The sequence below is a fragment of the Otolemur garnettii genome, unplaced genomic scaffold, assembly GCF_000181295.1.
Source record: "Otolemur garnettii isolate 467f Iridium unplaced genomic scaffold, OtoGar3 scaffold00005, whole genome shotgun sequence".
Lineage (NCBI taxonomy): Eukaryota > Metazoa > Chordata > Mammalia > Primates > Galagidae > Otolemur > Otolemur garnettii.
This window is the reverse complement of record NW_003852400.1, coordinates 11,225,606-11,251,200: the sequence shown is the minus strand read 5'-3', so window position 1 is coordinate 11,251,200 and position 25,595 is coordinate 11,225,606. Positions and strand designations below refer to the sequence as shown.

At 37.7% G+C, this 25,595-nt stretch overlaps 1 protein-coding gene across 1 annotated transcript in view; it reads left to right on the top strand.

The window, feature by feature from the left end:
• PCLO (piccolo presynaptic cytomatrix protein) overlaps positions 1 to 25,595 on the top strand; it is a 382,295-nt gene that overhangs the window by 192,327 nt on the left and 164,373 nt on the right. The window contains exons 5-6 of the mRNA XM_003782629.2: positions 1,670 to 6,761; positions 7,126 to 9,140. Coding sequence (XP_003782677.1) covers positions 1,670 to 6,761; positions 7,126 to 9,140 — 7,107 coding nt within the window. The remainder of the gene's footprint in view (positions 1 to 1,669; positions 6,762 to 7,125; positions 9,141 to 25,595) is intronic.

The window sequence follows — 25,595 nt, the reverse complement described above, 5'->3', positions numbered from 1 at the left end:
GTCTTGGTGCATTCTTCACTACTGGTAAAGGCCTGAAGGCTATACCACTATGGTAAAAGCTCCAAAAGGGGCTCGATTCAGCGTTCCTGTCTGACTGGTCTACAGTTCAAAAAATGGTGGTTGGATAGTGGAGGGAAAATGAAAAAGCCCAGAGAGCAAATACTTTGCAAACTGGCTACCTCATAATGTAGAAAAGGAAGAATCATTCAGGGGGAAAAAAATCATCACAACATCTTTATCATAAGTAAATAATGATTAAATCTAGAAGTAATATGAAAGATAGGGACTCAGAAGTAAGTGGCAAGAGAGTTTAGTGAGTAGAGCATAGGACAGAGGAAAGAAGCAGGAACATAAGGCCACTTAGGGAAGATTAGGGAAGGTGATAGAGCAGGATGTGTATATATATGTCAGTCTTCTGTCTACTGTCACTTAATTTCCTTTGTTACATTATGTATGTCTGATCCTAATCTTATGTTTGTGAAATGACCATAGAACCTTCAGAATCCATTGTATAAAACTGTGATTTATTAATTATACTCAGTCAATTGTTGTTACATATAATAATAGTTACACTATATGCATAGTTCTATGACATTGTGTTTTGCAACATAGGTAAACATGAAATAAAGAATACCCTTGACACTTTCAAAATTTGGTTATGAAAGATAATATTTTTGACCTTTTATTCAAAGGCCCACAAAAGGCAGCAAGTTCAAGACTATGGTATGTCTTTGAAGGCTCCCAGATCCCTGGGGAAACTCATGCTTCTTGTCACAAACATTAGTTATCATACTTGTTGAAGGAAGCTGCCTTTGAAGATAAAGGCATTTCAAAAGCAGTTTCAGAATCAGAGGTTAATCATACATAATATTAGTGAAACACCATTGGGGTGGGAAGCTGAATATAAAAGTGATTAGCAACTCTACAAAAATAAAAGATGAATATTTCTCTTTAGCTGAATTGATGAGTCAGACCAATTATTGCATAACCTTTTTAAACTTATAACTTATAAATATCATTCTAAGTAATACAGAGTTATAATATTAATACCAATACCAAGTGTATACAGTGTTTCAAAGTTTTCAGAGTATCATTAAAAAGCAGTACTTTGAGTCTCCCAACAACAATAATATATTTTGCAGTAAGGGGTACATGCATTATTGTGGTGTGTTACCTGCTTATTTTTAAGTAAATTTCCCGGATCCCATTCAATTTATGGCCAGATACAGGCACAAAGCTCATGCTCTCATTCTTTCTGTCCTTTGCTTAACCTCATAATTCAAAAGCATTAATTATGATGATGAAAAAGTTATTAAAATTCGCTTCACAATTTAAACTTTATCCCAAAGTAAATTTACTGAGAAAGAGAATCAGAAATTTTAAGGAAAATGCCTTTGAAATGTGAAAGATTAGAATACTTATGAAAGAAAATTAAATGTCATTGAGAATTGGCATTAAACTGTGAAACATAGTTTACATAAAAACTAACCTTGGTCAGCATGTATAAACTATTTTTATTTTTGTTCTCATTCTTTTAAAAATATTGACATATAATTGAATAATATCCCCAAATTATTCTTCAGTTCTTAATAGCTATTTGAGAGTAATAGAGAGGCAACGTCTTAGTTTAACTATGTTAAGTGTTCCTGTATCTTTTCCTCCCTGCTAGGAAAAGGAAGATGACAAATCGGACACCTCCAGTTCTCAGCAGCCTAAAAGCCCGCAAGGTCTGAGCGACACAGGATATTCTTCTGATGGAATATCGAGTTCACTTGGTGAAATTCCAAGTCTTATTCCAAGTGATGAAAAGGATTTTCTAAAGGGACTCAAAAAGGACTCTTTTTCACAAGAAAGCAGCCCTTCCAGCCCCTCCGATTTGGCTAAGTTAGAAAGTACAGTCCTATCTATTTTGGAAGCTCAAGCAAGTACCCTTACTGATGAAAAGTCGGAAAAGAAAACACCACCCCATGGGGTTTCTCCTGAGAAGCCTAAAGACCAACAGAAAACTCAGATTTTATCTGAAACCCTGGAAATGACTACTTCAGAAGAGGGGCTCAAGGAGAGTCAAGAAAAGAAAGACACTCTTAAGAAAGACAGCCAGCAAGGCATTCCTTCTGGCAAGGACTACAAAGAAAGGTCTGAGTTTGTTGATGATATAACTACAAGAAGAGAGCCTTATGATTCAGTTGAAGACAGTAGTGAAAGTGAAAATTCACCTGTTCCACAAAGAAAAAGGAGAACTAGTGTTGGTTCATCAAGCAGCGATGAGTACAAACAGGAAGACAGTCAAGGGTCAGGGGAGGAGGAGGACTTCATTCGAAAACAGATTATAGAAATGAGTGCTGATGAGGATGCTTCAGGTTCGGAAGATGATGAGTTTATTAGGAACCAGCTCAAAGAGATTAGTAGTAGTGTTGAGAGCCAGAAGAAGGAAGACACAAAAGGGAAAGGGAAAGTGACAGCGGGGAAACATAGACGACTGACTCGGAAAAGTAGTACAAGCATCGATGATGATGCAGGGAGACGTCATTCATGGCATGACGAAGATGATGAAACATTTGATGAAAGTCCTGAACTTAAATACAGAGAAACAAAAAGTCAGGAGAGTGAAGAACTTGGAATTGCTGGAGGGGGAGGACTCCGTCGATTTAAAACGATAGATCTCAACAGTACAATAGCCGATAAATATTCTGCAGAATCATCACAGAAAAAAACAACTTTGTATTTTGATGAAGAGCCAGAATTGGAAATGGAAAGCCTGACGGACTCACCAGAAGATAGGTCCAGGGGAGAGGGATCTTCAAGTCTTCACGCTTCCAGCTTCACGCCTGGGACATCACCTACATCAGTGTCATCACTTGACGAGGACAGTGACAGCAGCCCAAGTCACAAAAAAGGAGAGAGCAAACAGCAACGCAAAGCTCGACACAGATCACATGGCCCTCTTTTGCCTACCATTGAAGATTCTTCAGAGGAGGAAGAATTGAGAGAGGAAGAAGAACTATTAAAGGAACAAGAAAAGCAGCGGGAATTAGAGCAGCAGCAAAGAAAGAGTTCTAGTAAAAAATCAAAAAAAGACAAAGATGAACTTAGAGCTCAGAGAAGGAGGGAAAGACCAAAGACACCGCCCAGTAATCTCTCCCCCATTGAAGACGCCTCCCCAACAGAAGAGTTACGGCAGGCTGCAGAAATGGAGGAGCTCCATAGATCTTCTTGTTCTGAATATTCACCTAGCATAGAATCAGACCCAGAAGGTTTTGAAATAAGCCCAGAAAAAATAATAGAAGTACAAAAAGTTTACAAATTGCCCACAGCTGTGTCTTTATATTCGCCAACAGATGAGCAATCTATTATGCAGAAAGAAGGTAGTCAAAAGGCGTTAAAAAGTGCTGAGGAGATGTATGAAGAAATGATGCATAAAACACACAAATACAAAGCCTTTTCAGCTGCGACTGAACGCGATGAAGTGTTTGAAAAAGAGCCCTTGTATGGTGGGATGTTAATAGAGGATTATATTTATGAATCTTTAGTAGAAGACACGTACAATGGATCAGTAGATGGCAGTCTGCTAACCAGGCAAGATGAAGAAAATGGATTTATGCAACAGAGAGGAAGAGAGCAAAAAATAAGACTTCCAGAGCAGATTTATGAAGATCCTATGCAGAAAATTACAGACCTACAGAAAGAGTTTTATGAGTTAGAAAGCCTACATTCTATTGTGCCTCAAGAAGACATTGTTTCAAGCTCTTATATCATCCCAGAAAGCCATGAAATAGTGGATCTGGGTACTATGGTGACTTCCATGAGTGAAGAAAAGAAATTACTAGATGCTGATGCTGCCTACGAGGAACTCATGAAGAGGCAACAGATGCAGGTCGCACCTGGATCCAGCCCAACCCAGCTCCCTATCAGTGATGACATGACAGAGTCCACTGTGGACTTTGACAGGGCTCCTGATGCATCTTTGACATCAAGTGTTCTCTCGGGAGCATCTCTAACAGATTCCACCAGCAGTGCAACACTCTCTATCCCAGATGTTAAAATAACCCAACACTTTTCAACAGAAGAACTTGAGGATGAATATGTCACTGATTATACAAGAGAAATTCAAGAGATAATTGCCCACGAATCACTGATTTTGACCTACTCTGAACCTTCAGAAAGTGCTGCATCTGTCCCACCCTCTGACACACCTTCTCTCACATCATCTATTTCTTCGGTTTCTACCACAGACAGCTCCTCTCCTGTTACTACCCTGGATAGCATAACTACAGTTTATACAGAGCCAGTGGACATAATAACTAACTTTGAAGATTCAGAGGAAATTTCTTCATCAACTTATTTTCCTGGCAGCATTATAGACTATCCAGAAGACATAAGTGTATCTTTAGATCGGACACCCACACCAGATGGTAGAGCTAGTGCTGATCATGTTGTGATTTCCTTATCTGATGTGGCACCTTCCATTATAGAATCAGTAGGAACTAAACCTACAGAGCGACCAATCGCTGACACCATTTCCACTGACATATCTGTCTCTGAAAAAGACCCAGCGAAGAAAGCTAAGAAGGAAATGGGGAATGGAATTATTCTGGAAGTTTTGGAAGCTTACAGAGATAAAAAGACACAGTCTGAGGCTGAACTAACAACAACCAGTTTATCTGAAACTGTGCTTGATCAACCACCTTCTTCTGTAACAGCCCTTCCAATGAAGGAGCCACTTTCAACTGCGTACTTTGGACCTGGAGAGATCTTTGGTCAGGAAAAACCGGCACCTCCATTACCATCTGACAGTCCTATTTCTGCTCTTTCAACTAAAACTCGTCCATTCTTTAGAAGTTCTTCTTTGGATATATCAGCTCAACCTCCTCCCCCACCTCCTCCTCCTCCACCCCCTCCTCCCCCACCACCCCCTCCTCCTCCTCCACCACCCCTTCCTCCACCAACTTCACCTAAACCAGCTAGTCATCCTAAAAAAAAAGTAACAGCTCCAGCTCCAGTGACTCTAGCCACCACAGCTACGCCTGTGTTTGATGCTGTTACTACTGTAGAGACCACAGCTGCTTCAAGGACTAATGGGTTACCTGCAACAAAAATATGTACCCCTGTCCCTCCTCCTGTTCCTCCTAAACCATCTTCAATTCCATCTGGACTCGTATTTACCCATAGACCTGAGCCACGCAAACCTCCAATTGCCCCCAAACCAGCAGTTCCACAGCTTCCAGCAACTGCACAAAAACCAACAGATATACACCCCAAACCAACAGGTCTATCTTTAGCTACAAGTATGACCTTAAATTTAGTGACTTCAGCAGATTATAAATTGCCTTCCCCCACCTCCCCACTTTCCCCACACTCTAACAAGTCCTCACCAAGGCATTCCAAATCCCTCATGGAAACTTATGTGGTTATTACATTGCCATCTGAACCTGGGACTCCAACAGATTCTTCAGCTGTCCAACCAATTACCAGTTGGCCCCTAGGATCACCCCCCAAAGAGCTGGTTTCCATTGAACCAGTGTTTTCTGTGGTTTCTCCTATGGCAGCTGTTGAAATTCCAAGCTCTTCAGAACAGAGTCCGTACATCGCTGATGCTTTGGGGGCATTTCCTGCTGCCCCCGTCACAGCACTGTCATCATTTCCTGCAGCCCCCACCTTAGTTACACAGTTTCCTACAACAGAAGTTTCCAAGCCTGAGGTTTCAGCAACCAGAACTACAGCTCCCAGTGTTGATCTCAGCAGTGTCTCTATATCAATTCCTACAGAGCCTCTTGCTCTAGGTAACTTACATTTAGAGAAGCCTCAGTATAAGGAAGATGGAAAATTACAACTTGTTGGTGATGTCATTGATTTGCGTACAGCACCAAAAGTAGAAATTAAGACAACTGAAAAAGGTATAGATCTTTCTGCTTCTGCAATGGATGTGAAAAGGCAAATGGCAGCAAATGAAATTTATGGGAGACCAATTAGTGCTGTCCAACCCTCTATTATAAATCTCAGTGCGACTTCAGTAGTGACTCCTGTATCTCTGGTCACTGAGACCATGACCTTTGTCACATGCCCAGCTAGTGCAAGTTACACTACAGCCACAGAAAACCTGGTCGGTGTACAACATGCAATGACCGCACCACTCCAGCTTACTACAGCAAAGCATGCCGAGCCTTTGTATAGGACATCGAGTGACCAGGTCTTTCCCACAGTTAGGGAGGAAGCGCCAATAAACTTATCTCTAGGTACTCCAGCACATGCAATGACAATGGCTGTTACAAAGCCTGTCACTGTGCCTCCTGTGGGTGTCACAAACGGATGGACTGATAGTGCAACATCTCAGGGGATCACTGATGGAGAAGTAGTGGATCTCAGTACAACCAAAACGCATAGAACTGTTGTAACCATGGACGAATCTACTTCAGGTGTGATGACCAAAATAATAGAAGATGATGAAAAACCTGTTGATTTGACTGCAGGAAGAAGAGCTGTGTGCTGTGATATGGTTTATAAGTTACCATTTGGAAGGAGCTGCACAGCACAGCAGCCTGCAACTACTCTTCCTGAGGATCGTTTTGGTTACAGAGATGACCATTATCAATACGATCGATCAGGGCCATATGGGTATAGAGGGGTTGGGGGAATTAAACCTTCCATGTCTGACACTAATTTAGCAGAAGCTGGACATTTTTTCTATAAAAGTAAGAATGCCTTTGATTATTCTGAAGGAACTGATGCAGCAGTAGATCTAACTTCAGGGAGAATTACTACAGGTCAGTATGATGTGGCCGCAGATCTTTCCTTGAAATGTCATTATGGTGTCCCTCATCTCATTTCAGGATGAAAGGTGGTCCCTTTGCCGATTTTGTTACTTTTTCTCTTCCTTTGGATGTTTTTGGCAACATATTTTGGAATCCATATGCACTTTTATTTCTTCATTTTTTTAAGTTTCTTCTGTTCAAAGTCATCTGCATGTGCCTGCATGTTCAACATTGCTTTTATTCCGCATCTAATTAGGTTAACCTGTGGATTTGCATGCAGTCCCGCTCATTATGTTCATCAAGATGACAGGGCTTTCGAACCCCCAAAGCATCATTCATTCTGGGAACTGGACTATAACTCTGCCCTGTATTTCAGGTGAGGTAATGGATTATTCAAGCAAGACTACAGGTCCATATCCAGAAACACGACAAGTCATTTCAGGAGCTGGGATTAGTACCCCACAGTATTCCACAGCAAGAATGACACCACCTCCAGGACCCCAGTATGGTGTGGGGAGTGTTTTGAGGTCATCTAATGGTGTTGTCTATTCTTCAGTAGCAACTCCAATACCCTCCACATTTGCTATCACCACACAACCTGGTTCCATTTTCAGCACCACTGTGAGGGATTTATCTGGCATTCACACAACTGACGCTGTGACTTCGTTATCTGCCCTCCACCAGAGCCAGCCAATGCCCAGGTCATATTTTATAACAACAGGTGCATCCGAAACAGACATTGCAGTAACCAGTATTGATATCAATGCCACTTTGCAAACTATTACCATGGAAACTCTTACTGCTGAGGCAATAGACTCTGTTCCTACTTTAACCACAGCGTCTGAAGTATTTTCTGAAGTGGTGGGAGATGAAAGCACTCTTGTAGTTGTTCCTGAAGAAGATAAACAACAACAACAGTTAGACTTGGAACGTGAGCTCTTGGAACTAGAGAAAATTAAGCAACAGCGCTTTGCAGAGGAACTGGAGTGGGAACGTCAGGAAATTCAAAGGTTCCGAGAACAGGAAAAGATCATGGTTCAGAAAAAGCTGGAGGAGCTGCAGTCTATGAAACAACACCTTCTCTATCAGCAGGAAGAAGAGCGGCAGGCCCAGTTCATGATGAGGCAGGAGACGCTAGCCCAGCAGCAGATACAGCTTGAGCAGATTCAACAGTTGCAACAACAGCTACACCAGCAGCTGGAGGAGCAGAAGATTCGCCAGATCTACCAGTATAACTATGACCCCTCTGGGACTGCTTCTCCACAAACCACGACAGAGCAGGCAATTTTGGAAGGTCAGTATGCTGCCCCAGAAGGCACTCAATTTTGGGCAACTGAAGACACAACCACCACAGCTTCAGCCGTTGTGGCCATTGAAATACCACAAAGCCAAGGGTGGTACACAGTCCAGTCTGATGGTGTCACTCAATACATCGCCCCACCTGGCATCCTGAGCACGGTTTCAGAAATTCCTCTAACAGATGTTGTTGTAAAAGAGGAAAAACCACCCAAAAAGAGAAGTTCTGGGCCTAAAGTCCGAGGACAGTATGATGAGATAGGAGAAAATGTGGCAGATGATTCTCGGTCTTTTAGAAAGATAGTAGACAGTGGTGTACAAACTGACGATGAGGACGCCACAGACCGGAGTTACGTCAGCAGGAGAAGGAGAACTAAGAAGAGCGTTGATACCAGTGTCCAGACTGATGATGAAGATCAGGATGAATGGGATATGCCCACTAGGTCAAGGAGGAAAGCTCGTGGAGGGAAATACGGTGACAGCACGACAGAGGCAGACAAGGCCAAGCCCCTTTCCAAAGTCTCCAGCATAGCCGTCCAAACGGTAGCAGAGATATCTGTGCAAACTGAACCCGTCGGAACCATAAGAACACCTTCGATACGGGCACGAGTGGATGCCAAGGTAGAAATAATTAAACACATTTCAGCACCTGAAAAGACTTACAAAGGGGGCAGTTTAGGATGTCAAACAGAAGCAGATTCAGACACACAAAGTCCTCAATATCTGAGTGCCACATCTCCACCCAAAGACAAGAAACGCCCAACACCTTTAGAGATTGGTTATTCATCTCACCTCCGGGCAGATTCCACACTACAGCTGGCTCCTTCCCCACCCAAATCCCCCAAAGTCCTTTATTCACCCATCTCACCACTTTCACCAGGCAAAGCCTTAGAATCAGCCTTTGTACCTTATGAAAAACCCCTCCCTGATGAGATAAGTCCACAGAAAGTACTGCATCCAGATATGGCTAAAGTTCCCCCAGCAAGTCCTAAGACAGCCAAGATGATGCAGCGTTCTATGTCTGACCCCAAGCCTCTGAGTCCAACAGCAGATGAAAGTTCCAGGGCTCCTTTTCAGTATACCGAGGGCTACACGGTAAGAGTGATTCTTTTCAGTTGGAAGACAATGGATGAGTTGATGTTGATCATATGTTTGCAAATTTTAGGAGGCAATAAATCTCCTGATACTTTAGACACCTAAAATTAAATTGCAATAAAGACTATTGCATTAGAAATTTGTAAGAAAAAAATTATGAATTCACTTAAAAATACCAAAGATAGATAGGTAAGGTAAAATTATAATTTTATTATTTCATGACAAAGAGATTGAAAGTTTTATTCTAATATCAAAAATCTCCCAACTGTCAACTGTAGGCTGTGATTTTACTGAATATAATTAATCATTATTTTCAAGCATCATGGAATAAACATTAAAGATAAAAAGATAAGGCAAAGTATGACCATAGATTCAGACCATGGATACTGGAATTCTTTAGTGGAAAGAAGGTCTTGGAGACCATCTAGTTATTCCATCCTTTTACAGCCCGAATATTTTCATGCAAAGGTTTGGAACATTTACTGGTCAAGAGGGAGCTTCTGGGGCAGGCAGATAAAAAATAGTATAATCATCATGGTTTGTCCATGCTTATTTAATTTCTGGCAGCTTTTTTAATCTACCCTCAGGGAAGCCTTAGTCCTAGTACTTATAGATGCAAGAATTTTTTCTTGTTTCTTTGACTGATAGGGATTAATCTCAAATGTGTAGATAATGTTTTGAGCAGAAAAAGAATATGTACAAATATGTTAGAAATATCTGAAGATTACTATAATTGGTAATAATAAATGTTAGTTTTAATTGGCCTTAAAAGCAGGCATGCCCTACTTAAGAAAATATAATAAATAGCTGTTCTATTTAGGTTCTTGATAGATATGGGTTCTCGATAAATATAACACTTCAAGTTAGAATAAAAATTCTGTTCAAATTTAGTTTCCCTAATGCATAGTTAGCAAACTCTAGGTCTCTGCATGCTGAAGCTTCCAAGTTGGTTTCTCTGAGATGTTTCTGTATTTCCACTGCCCTATGTGTGTTACACATTGGCTGTGCACTGAATGAAGTGTCATTATATATCAGTATGTGTATGTGTGTAGACATATCTATAGTCATATTAATGAATTATAAATTTATTTCTAAGTTTTCTAGTTGTATATTGGTATTGTGTCATTATGGGTTTTTTTTTCCTCAAATGGTATAATCTAAACATAAAACTCTTCGTGTGGGGAAAGGAGATTATAACTACTGAGTCAGGAACCCCCTGGAGCACTAAGATTTCATCCAGTTTACAGGGTTATTTTATGCATAGCTTTGTTTCCAGAGTAAGTCTATTGTGAAAAGTGATTTTTTCCTTTATAATATGTAGGTATTTATCATTTACAGCTCTAGCCTATAAATTCACTTAAAGAATCACATGAAAAACTTAGAAATATGTATTTTGATGGTATTTTTAAAGTAAGAAGGCTTCTGTCAGTACAAAGAATAGGCTTTTCTAGTTGGTGTATTGACCATTTAATTAATATATATCCTTCTACTCTTAATTCAAATGAACTCAATTACACAGCATTTACTTTGAGTTCGGAAATGAATACAATGGGTCGTATAGGTTGTATTACTGATTGTATCAGCCATATTGATGAACTATCTAATCATGAAAGAACTTGAGAATTACCAAAATAATGCTCTAAGTCTGCAAAACCCTAACACAATTTAGTATTTCTGTCTTCCAGTTGGTCAAACTCAATGCATACTTTAATGTAGGATTATTATATACAAACTCAAGAGTATTGTGCTATTGCACACACAGGTTAGACTATTTTATATATAAGCAATGTTTTTGGCACTTTAGATGCGCGAGTTTTAGACTTGAATTTTACAATTTGTTCCTAAGAAAATGTCTATACAAGCTTTGAGTTTATTTTAAGGTACATCAAATTAATTCTTAATTATAAGTGGGGATTCCTATTAGCTGTACTGAAGAAAATAATTTAAGTGATAGTCTCACCAATGGGAAGTTAAGTCTAGTTCAGTAGCTTACAGATTGTTCATTTTCAAGGACCAGTTGAAGTAGTGACAATCATACCACTCAGCAGGGACTGAAACAGCATAGAAACATTTATAATGCAGTGTAAAGGATATGGTTTATACTGTCCCATCTCTTCATCCTGGAAGTATCAGGAGAAGTTTCAATGAGGCTCCAATTTATACAGATTGAGATCTCTGTTGGACCATAAAGAAAAAAAGGGAGGCCATTCTGTACGTTAGGAATAAAATGTACAAAGTTTCAGAATGATGAACAGACATAAAACAAAGAAAGAAAGAAATGTGGCTTACTACAAATGCAACTTGAGATTTGAGTGAGGACCATATTGCACAGGATTGAATTTGCTGAATTACAGAGTTTGGATTGATTTCTACTGATTGTGGGAACTCTAACCCCGAGCCATCATCATTTTTTAGTTACACCGTGCCCTGGCCCCTGGGCTGGTTTTACTCTTGCCTTCCCTGTGGACAGTTCTCTAAACATCATCTGGAGTGATTTTCTAAAATGAACATCAGATTTTGTCACTTATCAGACAGCTAAAATCTCTAGTAGAGTCTCATTAAAGTCAGAATATATTAGAAATTTCTTAATAAGGCCCCATCTGATGTGGTCTCTGCCTATCTCACCACTGCACTGGTCACTCTCCCCACGTTCCTCCTTCTTCTCTCTGCTTCCCCATTGGCCTTGCTGTTCCATGGATGTGCTAACCTCATCCCCACCCAGCCTGTGTCTAGATCTCTCTTTCCCCAGATCTGTGCATAGCTCACTCTTATTTATTGATTCACTCCGATTTCACATCCACAAAGAGGGTCTTCTTTGATCTCTAAATCACTATAATCTTTCACCACAAATCTCCATTTCTAGTTCTGAAGTTGTACATATTACCTACTAAATACATTGTATTGTATATGTAATTGACTACCAATCATCTTTCTTTTTCAATAGAACATAAGCTCTGTAAGAACAAGAATGTGGCCTTGCTTACTATAGTTCCAAGGGTCTAGAACAATGCCTGGCATGAGATTATGTGCAACATTTATTGAATAAATTGAATTTATAAAGGGACGCTTATAATCATAGAGGCAATGGGATGAGGAGTACATGGAAAGATTGGCTGCTTACATTTCCATTGCCACAACTTGGGCAATAGACTCTAGAAAATCCTGTTGATAATCTACATTGATATGTGTTTTACTTAAAGAGTTGCTTCCACTTTGTTAACTTTTCACAGACATCTGAAAACCTGAATACAAGTTGAATGTGATTTTTAGCTATTAGCAAGTCCAACCACCTCATAGATAAGAAACCAAGGGCAGAGTAGGCTACTAACTTCATCATGACTCCTTTTAAACCAGAACATGGCTAGAATTAAAAGGCTAGAGTCCACATTTTATAGTTCTCATCCTTTTCTTCCTTTCTTTTAGACTTGCTGAACATTTCCTAATTATTTCTTGCTAATACAGTGCCATGCTTGGTATCTTTTTTATTCTGCCATTAACCTCTGCTGTCTTAAAATTCCAGTTTGTATCTCTATCATGTAAGTTTATTTTTTTAAATTAATTCTTGCTTGTATTTACTCATTGTCTCATTTATTCATTCATTACTCTTTTCCTGACATAATGGTAAGTTGTCAAGGTACAGAATGAACCAGAGAGGCGGAGTTCATGCTTAACCTCCTACCCCTGGGATCACTTTGTCCTTCGTGCCCATGTGTTGTATTAATTTGCTAGGGCTGTCCTAGCCAAGTACCACAGACTGGCTTAAACAACAGAAATTTATTGTTTTTCGGGTCTTGAGGGTAGTCGTCCAAAAGAAAGATGACAATATAGGGTCAGTTCCTTCTGAGGAGTTGTGGGAAGGGTCTGTTCCAGGCCTCTCTCCAGCTCCTGCTACCCCGTCAACTTGTAGTTGGCCACCCTTCCCCTGATTCTCTTCATATTTTCCCCCTCTCTATATGTCTATTTCTGTTCCCAAATTTCCGCTTTTTATAAGGATACACATCGTATTGATTAGGGCCCACACTGGTGACCTCATTTTCATACCTCTGTAAAGATCCTGCATCCAAACAATTCCCATTCTGAGGGTTAGGCCTCCACCGTATCTTTCTGGGGGGAGCAATGCAACTTACCTACATCTATCTAAGCACTATAGCATACCTTTTGTTTGTCTAAAAGCAAAAATGAAATTTTTGTTTGGTTGGATTTTTCTCTCATTTTTCCAGATCCCATCAGTCTAGTATCAATACCACAGCCCCAAAACTAAATTATATTTTTTACAACATTTATGTAAACAAACAGTTGAATCTTGAATCCTACTCCCTGTCACAAATTCAAATGTTTAACTTTGAGTAAAGATGGGGAAAGGTTACTACTATTTCCTTAATTCTTCCAGCTTGTGCCACAGAATATTCCCAAGAGATAGAACCAAGACAAGTGACACTTTGTTCCTTCACATGGAGCTAGGCTTGCGAGATGGCTGTGATGTGATATACTACATTTCCATCGTATTTAGCAAAGGCACAGGAAGAGGTATACCTTCTAATGAAAGCTAGTGTGAAAAGTAGCATATGGACAGCAGTTTTCTAAGTTTTGTCAGTAAAATACTTCTTTAATTAAATTGTTTTATGGAAGCCAAAGCCTTAAAAATGGGGAAAAACTAAGGCAGAATGATCAAATATCTATTCGTAACAACTAAAAGAAGTAACATGTATAATCTTTCCATTGCCACGTCTGACACTTATAAATATGTTTAATAACACCAATTCTCTTTTTCTTGGTAATATCTCTATTTCCTTAGTAGAAATTAGCCAGTTATCATTAAAGAGCTTTACTTTATGAGTTGGTAGAAATAATTCTTAAATGTCTTAGTAACTGTGTACTTTCTCTGGAGTATGTTATGATGCTTCTGTAGAAAATTCAAATTCCTCAGTAACTACTTTGAATTTCACTCTTGGGTCGTGAGGCCTTCCTTACCTGACCAATTTAAATTAGTATCGTCTGCGTCTGCTCTTTACTATTTCCTGTATCTCCTGTCATCATCGAAGATACTGTATCTATTTCTTTGTCACTTCATTTATTGTCTTCCTCCCATCCAAATTGATATGTGAGGGTTTTTCTTTTTTTTTTTTTTTTTTTGAGACAGAGCCTCAAGCTGTCCCCCTGGGTAGAGTGCCGTGGCATTACAGCTCACAGCAACCTCCAACTCCTGGGCTCAAGCGAGTCTCCTGCCTCCGCCTCCCAAGTAGCTGAGACCACAGGCGCCCGCCACAATGCCCGGCTATTTTTTGGTTGCAGCCGTCATTGTTGTTTGGCGGGTCCGGGCTGGGGATTCGAACCCGCCACCTTAGGTGTACGTGGCTGGCGCCTTAGCCGGTTGAGCTATGGGCGCCGAGCCAGGGTTTTTCTTTAGTATATTCACTTCTATATACCCATTGCCCAGAAAGATGCTTGACTCATAGAGGGGTCTCCATAACAATGGTTTAATTTGATTATTTAGCAAGTGAGTGGATCTATCAATCACATTATCTTCAATTTGGGGGAATTCACAAATTCCCACCTAAACCAAAACCAAAACAAAACCCTATTCATCTTCCCAGCATACTTTTTGGGTAATTCAGTATTGTAGTTGTTTTCTCTTTGCTTTTTCTTGTGTGTTTTTCTTCCATTTCCTACCAGGGTGACACTGAATTTTCTCAGAGTTTATTCGAATCTAGAGTTCTTTCCCCCAGTCATCTATGGGTTATATGTAGCATTACGTCTATAAAGATTTCATAAACTAGAGCTCCCAAGTGTGTTCCTTCGGCCCTTTCTCTCTTCTGTACAGTGAGACTGATTTACTTGACTATTCCAGATGATGAGTAACTTCATAAAGGTTAATGTAGCTTGTTCTCCACAAAGCCAAGTGGGAAAGTAACGTTATCTATTGGAGAAATACCAATGTGAATTCCAAGAATTTGTTTGGAGCCAAAAGGGACCTTTTTTATTCCAAGATTTATCTTTCTTAAATTATAAGATGTTTTGGTGATTTTTTCTATCAGAAATGTTTATGTTTCAGAAATCACATCTGTTGCCAATGATAACACACATTAATCTGTGTGATTTAAAAAAAATGTATCTAAAATGTTATGAGTTCTACAATAGTCTTGGGCACGTGGAGCTGTTAAGCATTAATGTTGTTTTGTCCTACTGTTAGACTTGCCTAATAATTTTGGACATTTTTTAGTAACAGGAAAACTCCTTGTTAAAATCTTATTTGTTCTAGTGTTTAAGACAGGATCTCATTGCAAAGCAGATGGTATTCATGAGCTGATTTTTACAAGAATATTCTTTTTTTCACTGATTGTTATTTTGATAGCTATTTTTAAGATTTTTGGAACCCTTTAGTGTCTATTTCTGACAGTAATTTCCATAAACTAAATTGAGAGATTTCATTTCTATCAATTCTTTCAGGGTATAAAGATTTGAGAATAATGGCTTTGATGGCCAAATGTTACTTGCAGAATAATATTTATTAGGGGCTATTTTTCATTATTCTCTTTGAAAAGCAACATAAGAAATAAGTCTATTAAAATTGACTTTGATGAAATTAATCTGTTTTATAATGGTGGTAATCATGTATGCCAGCAAAAAATAATAATATATTAGAGATTGGCTTTATAATAATAAAATTCTCATTTTTCTATAGCTCTTACTTTCTTCATCACTAATATGTTTTTCTCATCATACTTCATTATGATTAAAGTCTTGGATTTTATAATGGAATTGTTTTAAAATAGAAAGTTCTACCTTAAAGTATTTTTCGAAATAATTGGCAGTAAAATAATTTATGATCATTAGTCGTTGGGAGGATATGATAAAAATCGAGAAAAATATATACATGCATGCACATGTCAGTGAGTAAAAATCAATTTGAGGGTTTTATTGTAGTATTTGGCCAGGGCTGGGTTTGAACCCACCACCTCCAGCATATGGGTCCAATGCCCTACCTCTTTGAGCTATAGGCACCACCCCCAAATCAGAAGTTTTAAAGTTAATCTCATTAATTTAGCATTCAGTAGTTAACTTTACCATTTCAATATAATCGAAATTCAGGATTAATTTCAAAATAACCCTTTCATACTAAGGGACAAAATTTAGATAAGTTATGCTATTCTTTCCATTCATATTTCAAAATACGCAAATTAACATGAGTCTAAGAAGCAGATTTATATTCTCATTGTTCAGTAAAAGACAACTGGCACCATCTAGCACTGCACATTTCAGTATGTTCATTCAACATAGGGGAGTTTCGACTTAATAGAGCATTGATTATTGCTGATTATCATTTAAATAACTATTATTTAAACTATTAGTTTAAAACCATGGAGCGTTATTTAGCATCATTAGCTTCTTTGCATTTCTTTTTATTTCAGAATATTACAGGGCTGCACGTTTTGATCACATAGTATCTTTTTATATTTAAGGTCAAATTCGTAAGTGCTCCCTTCACCCAGAATGTGTGCCTTATCCTGTTAGGTGTGAATTTAACCAACCCCAACTTTCCCCTCCCACTTACTTGATTTCCAGAGTTTTATTTCCCTGTGTGCAGAAAAGTGTTGAATGACTAGTTCCAATTTAGTAATTAAGTACATGTGATGTTTGTTTTTCCATTCTTCACTTAGAAGAATGGTCATTGGCCCCATCAGATTATTATAAAAAACATCATATCACCCTTTTTTATGGCTGAGTAGTACTTCATTGTATATAACTATAAATTTTTATTAATCCACTCATGTACTCATGGGCATTTGGGTTATTTTCACATCCTTGCAATTCTGAACTGTGCTGCTAAAATACTCAAGGGCAAGTGTTTTTATGATAGAATGTCCTTTTTTCCTTTGTTTAAATACCTGGTCATTTTTTAGGAATTCACTACTCTTTCTATTATGCCCAGCTCTATGCTTTGCAGTTGAGTATGATAATAACATACACATTTTTCCAAATACATTTCTTCCAAAACATATATACACATACATTTTGGTACATCTTTTTATGTTTCTACAAATTACTGATTATTTAGAACTCGACAATATGCTGTATTAGTTATTACTGATAAAACAAACAACTAAAATGATTATAATATAAAAATTAGGAAAAGTTGGTCATGATTTTGAAAATAAGATATAGTGACATTACAATTTATTACAATACTTGTTTGAACATTTTATCATATTCAATATCATAATATATGTCTATGATGGGCATATATATGCATAACATGCAATTAACATGTATACAGATATACATAAAATACTTTTATAGTCTCATGTAATTAATAAACTATTTTCAAATATATCTGCTTGGTTGAGATCCAGACTACTTACTTTCTGTAGGCTTTAGGTTTATTTCATTTCACATTTCATATTTTAAGGGTGAGCAATCTGAAATTCAGGTCAATATTCTTTGTACCCTGGTACCAATCCAGCGTTAACTCATTTGCATCAATTGAGATTCTACTATTTAACAGGCCTGATAATTTGGGTAGTACTGTTCTGTATTTTGAATTACACGTACGGTTTAAATGAAGAGAGCACTAGAGGAGTATAGTGTGATAAACTGAGTCTTAAATGAAGTGGCTAAACAAACCAAGGTTGTTTTTAGCCTCAAACCATAAACGGGGGAAAGAAAGGAGAATTAATTTTAATTTCACCTTAAAAACAGTTTACGAAGGATTTAAATAAATTAGTTGAAAAAAATAACTTTAATATAAGAAATGATTAAACCAGATTTAGAACTGCTATTTCAGTATTATTCTGGTTGAAAACAAAAATGAGATCACTGCTAATTTTATAAGATGGCAAATAAAAGCTTAATCTGTGAAGAATAATTAGTAACTCTTTTGAGTTAATGAATATTCAGTAAAAAAAAAAAAAAAGATTTAACGCTAAAGGTGATCACCTTTGTTATTCCTTCCATCCTTTTTCCTTCCCAACTGAATGGTTAAATATAAGTGTGTGAAAAGAATATAAATATTGTTTTGGTTCTCTGAGTAGCCGTTATAACTGCATGAATAAATCAACTCAATAGTTTGGGCCAAATTTTAATTTCTACCTAATTACCCATTAGGTAGTCTGTTTTGACAGACAAGGGCAAAGCAAGTCATCATTGTTTTTTCTGATAAAACTCAGCCCTAATGACAGTGCTGAGTTTTCAGGCATAGGGGCTATTTGAATGGTTTGGCAACTTTGACCTTTGAGATGAAACCATTGCTTATAGTCCTAATTATTGCTAATTATAAAGAGTTTTATAACACTTTATAAAGTAATTAGCATCACAATATTAATTTTTCCTTTTGACATGAATAAAGGTGCATAAATTTCTTCAGTGTGACATAGGTATTAAAATGATAGAAACAGTGCTAATAAAAACATGAGTGGTATCGTTAATATTTAGAAAAGAATTATTTTCTGGTTGTTTCAACTAGCTCTTCTGTTTGTAGCAGTAGTCGGTGCTTATAAACATTTACTGAAATGCACAGCAACCAATAAGCTCAGGTTTCATTGATTATCCACTTAGAAAATTATCTAATCACCTATTTATTATACTTCTATTCTCATGGTATAGAATTGAAAGGAAAAATTAATCTTTTATGATGACATTTAGTAAAAATGTTGCCATGAGTTTTATCTTATAAACCCATGAGATTTGTCTTCTAGAGGACTGCATAAAGTATTTCTTGTCACTGATTTATTTTAATTTACCATTCCTTACTCAATTGTAAATAATATTGTCATCTAAAGAACCAAATGCTTCTGCAGTTTGTATGCCATAAGGGCTATGCTCAAATACTTTCAAAAAATAAATTATATAATATTAATGGAGATATTTAGCATACTCTAGCTTTATGAGGAAGAAATATTTCATCCACTGCAAAGATATATAAATAAGACCATCTCATAACTATTTTAATGTCTTGTTCCAAGGCTGTGTTCTAGACTTTTATTAGGTAGTTATCAAATCATTCTTCAAATTGCTAATGATCTAAAACATCATATGGCAATCATAATTCTGATACTCTCTGCCCAAAAATGTATCATAGAGACCTATCTTCTGCAGCATTTAAAATAAAATTAATTTTATTCCAATGAAATATCCATAAGTAAATATTTATAGGAGCATTGGAATCACTGTAGTCTTTATATAGTAATAATCTGTTCTCAGAATAGAAGAATTCACTGCCAGGCAGTGCTCCAATATTCAGAATCTGGAGTACAAAGGAATGAATATTAAAAAGCAAAAGGGAATTATGCATTTTACTTGTATTGAGGACAAGTTTTCATTTTAATTCCTGGAAATGTTTATTAACGTTTTTTATTCTACCTCGTATTGTCCATGTAAATTATGTAACACATTTTCTGAAAAAGGAATGTGGTCATTTTTCCATGTATTCTACTAGAACTATGGATGATTTTTCTCTTGAAGAAGAAACAGCATGCAAAAGTATACATAGCATCCATGATCGTAATCTAGGGGCACCATGGAAAACTTAAATGGTGAAGATACAAGAAAATGAGGAATATCTGAATTCATTTGCCAATGATCTTGGCTGTTATTTTTATCTTCACTTCACCATGTTTTCATGTTCTTTTTTTTTTTTTGAGACAGAGCCTCAAGCTGTCCCCCTGGGTAGAGTGCTGTGGCATCACAGCTCACAGCAACCTCCCACTCCTGGGCTCAAGCAAGTCTCCTGCCTCAGCCTCCCAATTTGCTGGGACCACAGGCACCCACCACAACACCCAGCTATTTTTTGGTTGCAGCCATCATTGTTGTTTGGCGGGCCCAGGCTGGATTTGAACCCACCACCTTAGGTGTATGTGGCTGGCGCCTTAGGCACTATGGCCATAGGCGCCGAGCCTTCATGTTATTTAAGTTAAATCCACGTTTTTAAATTACTTGGTTGTTCCTCTTTCTGCTCAGCTGCCATCAGGCCTTCGTTCAGCCCAGCTGAGGGCATACACACAAAAGCTGCCCTAATACATTTTTGAAGTGGTGACTAAAGAAAAGAATGATTTTAAATTTAGTAATAACTTGATGTTGGCAAATTAAAAGGAAAAAAATGCCATCACTATGTGGAAAAATAATCAAGAAAATGTAATGAATGAATCAAAAAACTAGTTAAGAAATTCATCTATATTCTCACATAGCAGTATATCTAATGAAAATGTAAAAATATTTAGACATTTAGAAATAAAATGTCTTCTTCTAAGGCATTAGTATTAGCCATGTTTTATATTTTATACCCTTGCAGTTAATAAATTTTTTACTTTACAACGCTACCATGTTGAAATGCAGTGTACTTTGAATTATTTAAACAGAATTATTCATTTCTGTGTTGCTCATGGCTGGTATAATCCTGCTCCAAATCTTCACAGTCCTGGAAGAGAACAGCTCTTGAGCTTATGTGACAAGCCTAGCCCACAGTGCTTTATATGGTTTCCAAAGCCATGGCTCTTAAACATTCTATCATTGGCATTGCCATTAAAAAAGACCTTAGATATCTATATGCAAGGAGAAGATAATTTTGTTTAGGTGGGCTTTGTAACTCCAGAGACCCATTAGCAAAGGTCTCAGATTTGGAATCTACACCTGTTCTTTTTCAAATATCTTGTAGCAAGAACAAAACAAACTACAACTCATGCTTTTGGCTAATGGTCCGGCCACACCATGATATATCCTCCAATATGTATAATACCATATTAATGAAAGACTAAAGTTGACATGGCATTGATTAATCGCATGCAATTGAGTCTCTTCCTCACCCCTCTCCCCATATAAAGAAAGGCTAAAATAGAACTAACAGTATCATTGTTTCCTGGCCAGTCTATGAATGTCCTACCTTAATATTTCCCAATGTATCTTATTAGATTAGATGGTAAACTCCAAAAATTTTTATGATTTTGGGAAAGACATTTAGCTTATAAATTTCTGGTGCCAACAAATCATAATTTTCATTGAGTTTTCATATACATATTTGGAATATAATAAGCACATTAAAATGTTTCCCATTAAAAGGAATTATGAATGCTATTGTTAGAGAATATCCCTGTAGTTTGAGGTAGCTCACAGCAATCCTCTTGCCTCAGCTTTCCTAGTAAGTAGGACTACAGGTGCCAACCACAATGCCCAGCTAGTTTTTCTATTTTTAGTAGAGGCAGGGTTTTACTCTTGCTCAGACTGGTCTCGTACTCCTGAACTCAAGCAATCCACTCTCCTCAGCTACACAGCGTGCTAGGATTACAGGCCTGAGCCACTGCACCAGGCCCATTGTAGGTTTTTATCTTAAGTGAAAAACATTTTTAAACTAAAGATATATATTATCAATAAATTAAGTCTCTCTTCCAATTGTCATCATGATATTTTCATTGCCAGTTTACACGTATAAATGTTTAGATTATTTGAGATACAAAGCTGTAACTCTATAGAAGTTCTAGCTGTAGCTTAATTTAATGAATATATTAGAATTTGTTTAGAATAAATTCTCCTGCTGAATGCACATCCTCTGCCTTGATGGTTTTTCTAAGATTTTGAAACAGCTATAAATTTAAACTAAAGAAATGTTAATCATTAGGTAACTAAGTAAATATCATTAGCTGTGTTTGGGAGTCATTAAGTGATTTCCTGATGCCTTTGAATGACCATGAGAAACAGATGATCTCTGTTGAAAAACAATTTTATAATTTTATCCATTAAAAATCATTAATGGTAGTCATATGTAGAAGCCATATTTTAATATTATTTCATATGAAAAGATAACTCAAAGTAATAGCTAATTTCTAAAAAAAAGTAATAATCACTTCTTTTGTGAGTGAACATGTGTAATTATTTCAGAGGAGTGTTGGGCCACACCTTTCAAGTATTAATTTAATCATGTGACATTCTATCATTAGAAATTTATCTCTCCGAGTAATAAATCCATCTCCAAAGTAATTATTAAAGTTTAGATATTCTTAGAGGGACTTCATTTTCAACTTGGATGTGGAAAAATTTTCTCATTATTAAACAGAAGAATTGGAGAGACTGAGGTGGGCCCTTTGTCTTGGCCTTATTTTGACAAAAAAGGTTCATAATTTAGACTTCTGACATCGTCCTCAAGTACATCCTTAAGTCTTTTATATATTTGTTTTTGTGCATATTTGAAAGCATAATTATGCAGTGTCAATATGTACCATATATCAGTTTTGTGACCTTACTGGGAGCCTTTCTTCATTTCTAATATATCAGGAATATTCGAAAAATGGAAATAGCCTTGGCCTGTCTTCCTGCCAGTAAGCCCTGCATTTGTTGATTTGGCCATTCCTGGAAAGGGAGGCTGTGAGGGCTGGAGACAGTTTGGCTTATGGGAAGGCCGAGGAAAACACATTTACCCAAGGCAAGTTGTTTTCTCAAATGCCTTTCTTTCTGAAAGTAGCCAGTAAAAAATCTAAATGTTTGTACAATTCAAATCTCGGGATACATTTCAAAAGACAAAACTGCTAAGGTTTCAACTAAAATCTCCAGTTAGTATGAAGACAAGGAAGTGTTCCCTTGATGCTTAATGAACAACCTAATAAATTATCCTTATTTCTTGGAGGTGGCTAAAGGACTGGTCCATCTTACCTGGTAGTAACTGTCAGCCAGCAAGGAGGGGAAAAAGCTAGAGTCCTGCTGATTCTGCAACTCATCATTTATGGGTCTTGAATCAGGGCTTTGCAACAGAAAAATGACCTAAATAGGCAAGGTGAAACAAAATAGTTAGAAGTCTGCCCATGTAGCAGCCTCTCCAGGGAGAACTTGTCAGCAAAGATTGACTATGTGTCAAAACAATGTGAGACCAAATCAGCAAGATAAGCAGACATTACTCATGAGCTGAAAGACAGTAATGGAGGAGGATCCAATAGCAAGATAAGCAGACATCCACTCATATGCAGAAGGACAGTAATGTGGGAAGAGCCAATAGCAAGGTAAGCAGACATCCACTCATACGCAGAAGGACAGTAATGTGGGAAGAGCCAATAGCAAGGTAAGCAGACATCTACTTATACGCAGAAGGACAGTAATAGGGGAAGAGCCAATAGCAAGATAAGCAGACATCTACTCATATGCAGAAGGACAGTAATAGGGGAAGAGCCAAGAGCAAGATAAGCAGACATCTACTCATATGCAGAAGGACAGTAATGTGGGAAGAGCCAATAGCAAGATAAGCAGACATCCACTCATCCGCAGAAGGACAGTAATGGGGAAGGAGTCAATAGCATATTAGTTTTCTATTGCTATGTAACAAACTACCTCAAATTTATTTTTTAAAGTGTAAAGGAAAGCACAAAGAACCTGAGGATTTTTTTTTTCTCTCCAAAAATACATTTGAGTTACCAGGGCAATCCAGCATGTTTTATCTGCAGGTGTGCTTGTCCTGTGATTCCACTCTTGGGATCTCTCGCCATCAAAAGTCCTGCCAGATCTGAGCGGCTTCGGCATCTGGGAGGATGATGACTTAATACATTCACCTTCTTAAATTCCAGCTCCAGTGATCCTTACTTCTCCCTCATTTTTCCATCCATTGCTCTTAGACCTGAAATTACCTGAAAATTATCTAACTTAAAATCATACATATCACAACCTGTAATCCTTATGTCTGAGAGCTTACTCATTTAAATACTTCATCATATCTGATCTTCATGTTTACTCTGATTCTAGTCCATTGGAACTTCGGCTTTGTCTCTGTTTACAAACTTCCTATCTCGACTGCTCTTATAATCCAGGGTTCACTATATCAACAACCCTTTGGCTATTACTCTAATCTCACCACAGTCCAAGCAGAGAATTTAGGCTGAATGAACCCAGATATGCACTTCTTCCTTATCTACATCTGGTCTATTGAGCACCTTTAGAGGAAGACACACCAGTGGGATTATTGAATAAAAGTTCAGTGTCACCAACCTCAATCAGATGCCCCAATGGCCAAACACTCCAGCAAGGTTGAACTACTCTCCTTCCTTTCTCATTATCTGCTCTCTTCAAACCCCTGGTAACTGGGTTACATCCTACATTACAGGGAAGACCGAAGCTCACTCAAATTTTACCTACCAAATACATCATCATTTTCTATCCTCTCAAGGAATCCTCTTTGACTCTGCCCTCTACCATATACTCATGTGGAATCAGTCATTAAATCTAATTTATGTTATGCTGAAGACTTCTCCGGAGTTTCCAATCAGTGTTAAATCTTGATATTACTTCCAGGTAGAATCCCTGCTCCTTGAATGTGGGGTGTACTTACTGACTGTTTCTAATGAGTAAAATGTGAAAAAAAAGGTTGGGATGTCACTTCCAAGATTAGAAGTTAAAAAAGACAATTTCTCCCATCTTTCTTGTATTCTCTTTCTCTGTTTGCCTTGCTTGCCTTGATAGGCAACCTCCAAACTGAGAGCTGCTCTACGGGGGCCCACCTAGGAGGTAACAAAAGAGGTCAACAAGGAACTGAGCCCCAAGTACAACAGCCCCAGTGTAGAAGTAGAGTCTTCTCCGGGTATGACCTTCGATGACACCACAGCCTTGAATGGTGACTTTATCACAGGTTTGTGAGAAAAGAGGACACAGATAGGCCATGCTGTGGCCATTGCTGACCCACAGAAAATGCAAGAGGCCAAAAATGATTTGCTTTAAGCCACTAAATTCTCAGGCAATTTTTTACAGCTCTGACTTTTACAAATCTTCCATCCAAAATGCTGTATTTAAGAACATGATTTTAAAAATGCTTTAGTTCAAAACTCCTGATTTTGCCTATTCAAATCTTCTGTGCCATACTACACTAGTGTGTACTTGAGGGAATTCACATAACTTTGCTCTGCCTAAATTTTCTCATTTATAAAGTGGGGAAAATAATAGTTCTCACCCTATAAGGTTACTGTAAGTTGAAATGAGATAACAGCAAACAAATTCTGAAATCCTTAATTTTCTATCTGTCCTAAATCTGATGCCCCGACTATCACTCTATTTTCTATGACACACTGTCTTTCTCTCGGACCATTAAAACCAATCTTAATTTATTTTCCTATTTTGATCTTTATTCCCATCCTGTTCATCCTGCAGTTCAGCCAGAGACAGCTTTTCATATGTCAGTTTTATCCATCCTGTCTTTTCTGATCAATGGCTCCCTCTGAAATTATATTGAACTGACAAGTTATCGATACGGCTTACAGGCACCCTTCCAGACCCTCCCTTGCAATCCTCCCTCTTGCTCTGTGTGCCCCAACCATGTGTAAATTACTGAACATCCTACACCCTCCCTTGAGTCTGGACTTGGAGACCCTTAGTGGCCCCTCTCCTCGTCCTGTTTTATAGCACATTTGTAATTAATACTTCATGATTTAATGTCTGTATTTCTCTCTCCTAAGGGGAGATGATTTATTCCTTGACTTTTCCCCTAAAGTCCCAAACAGT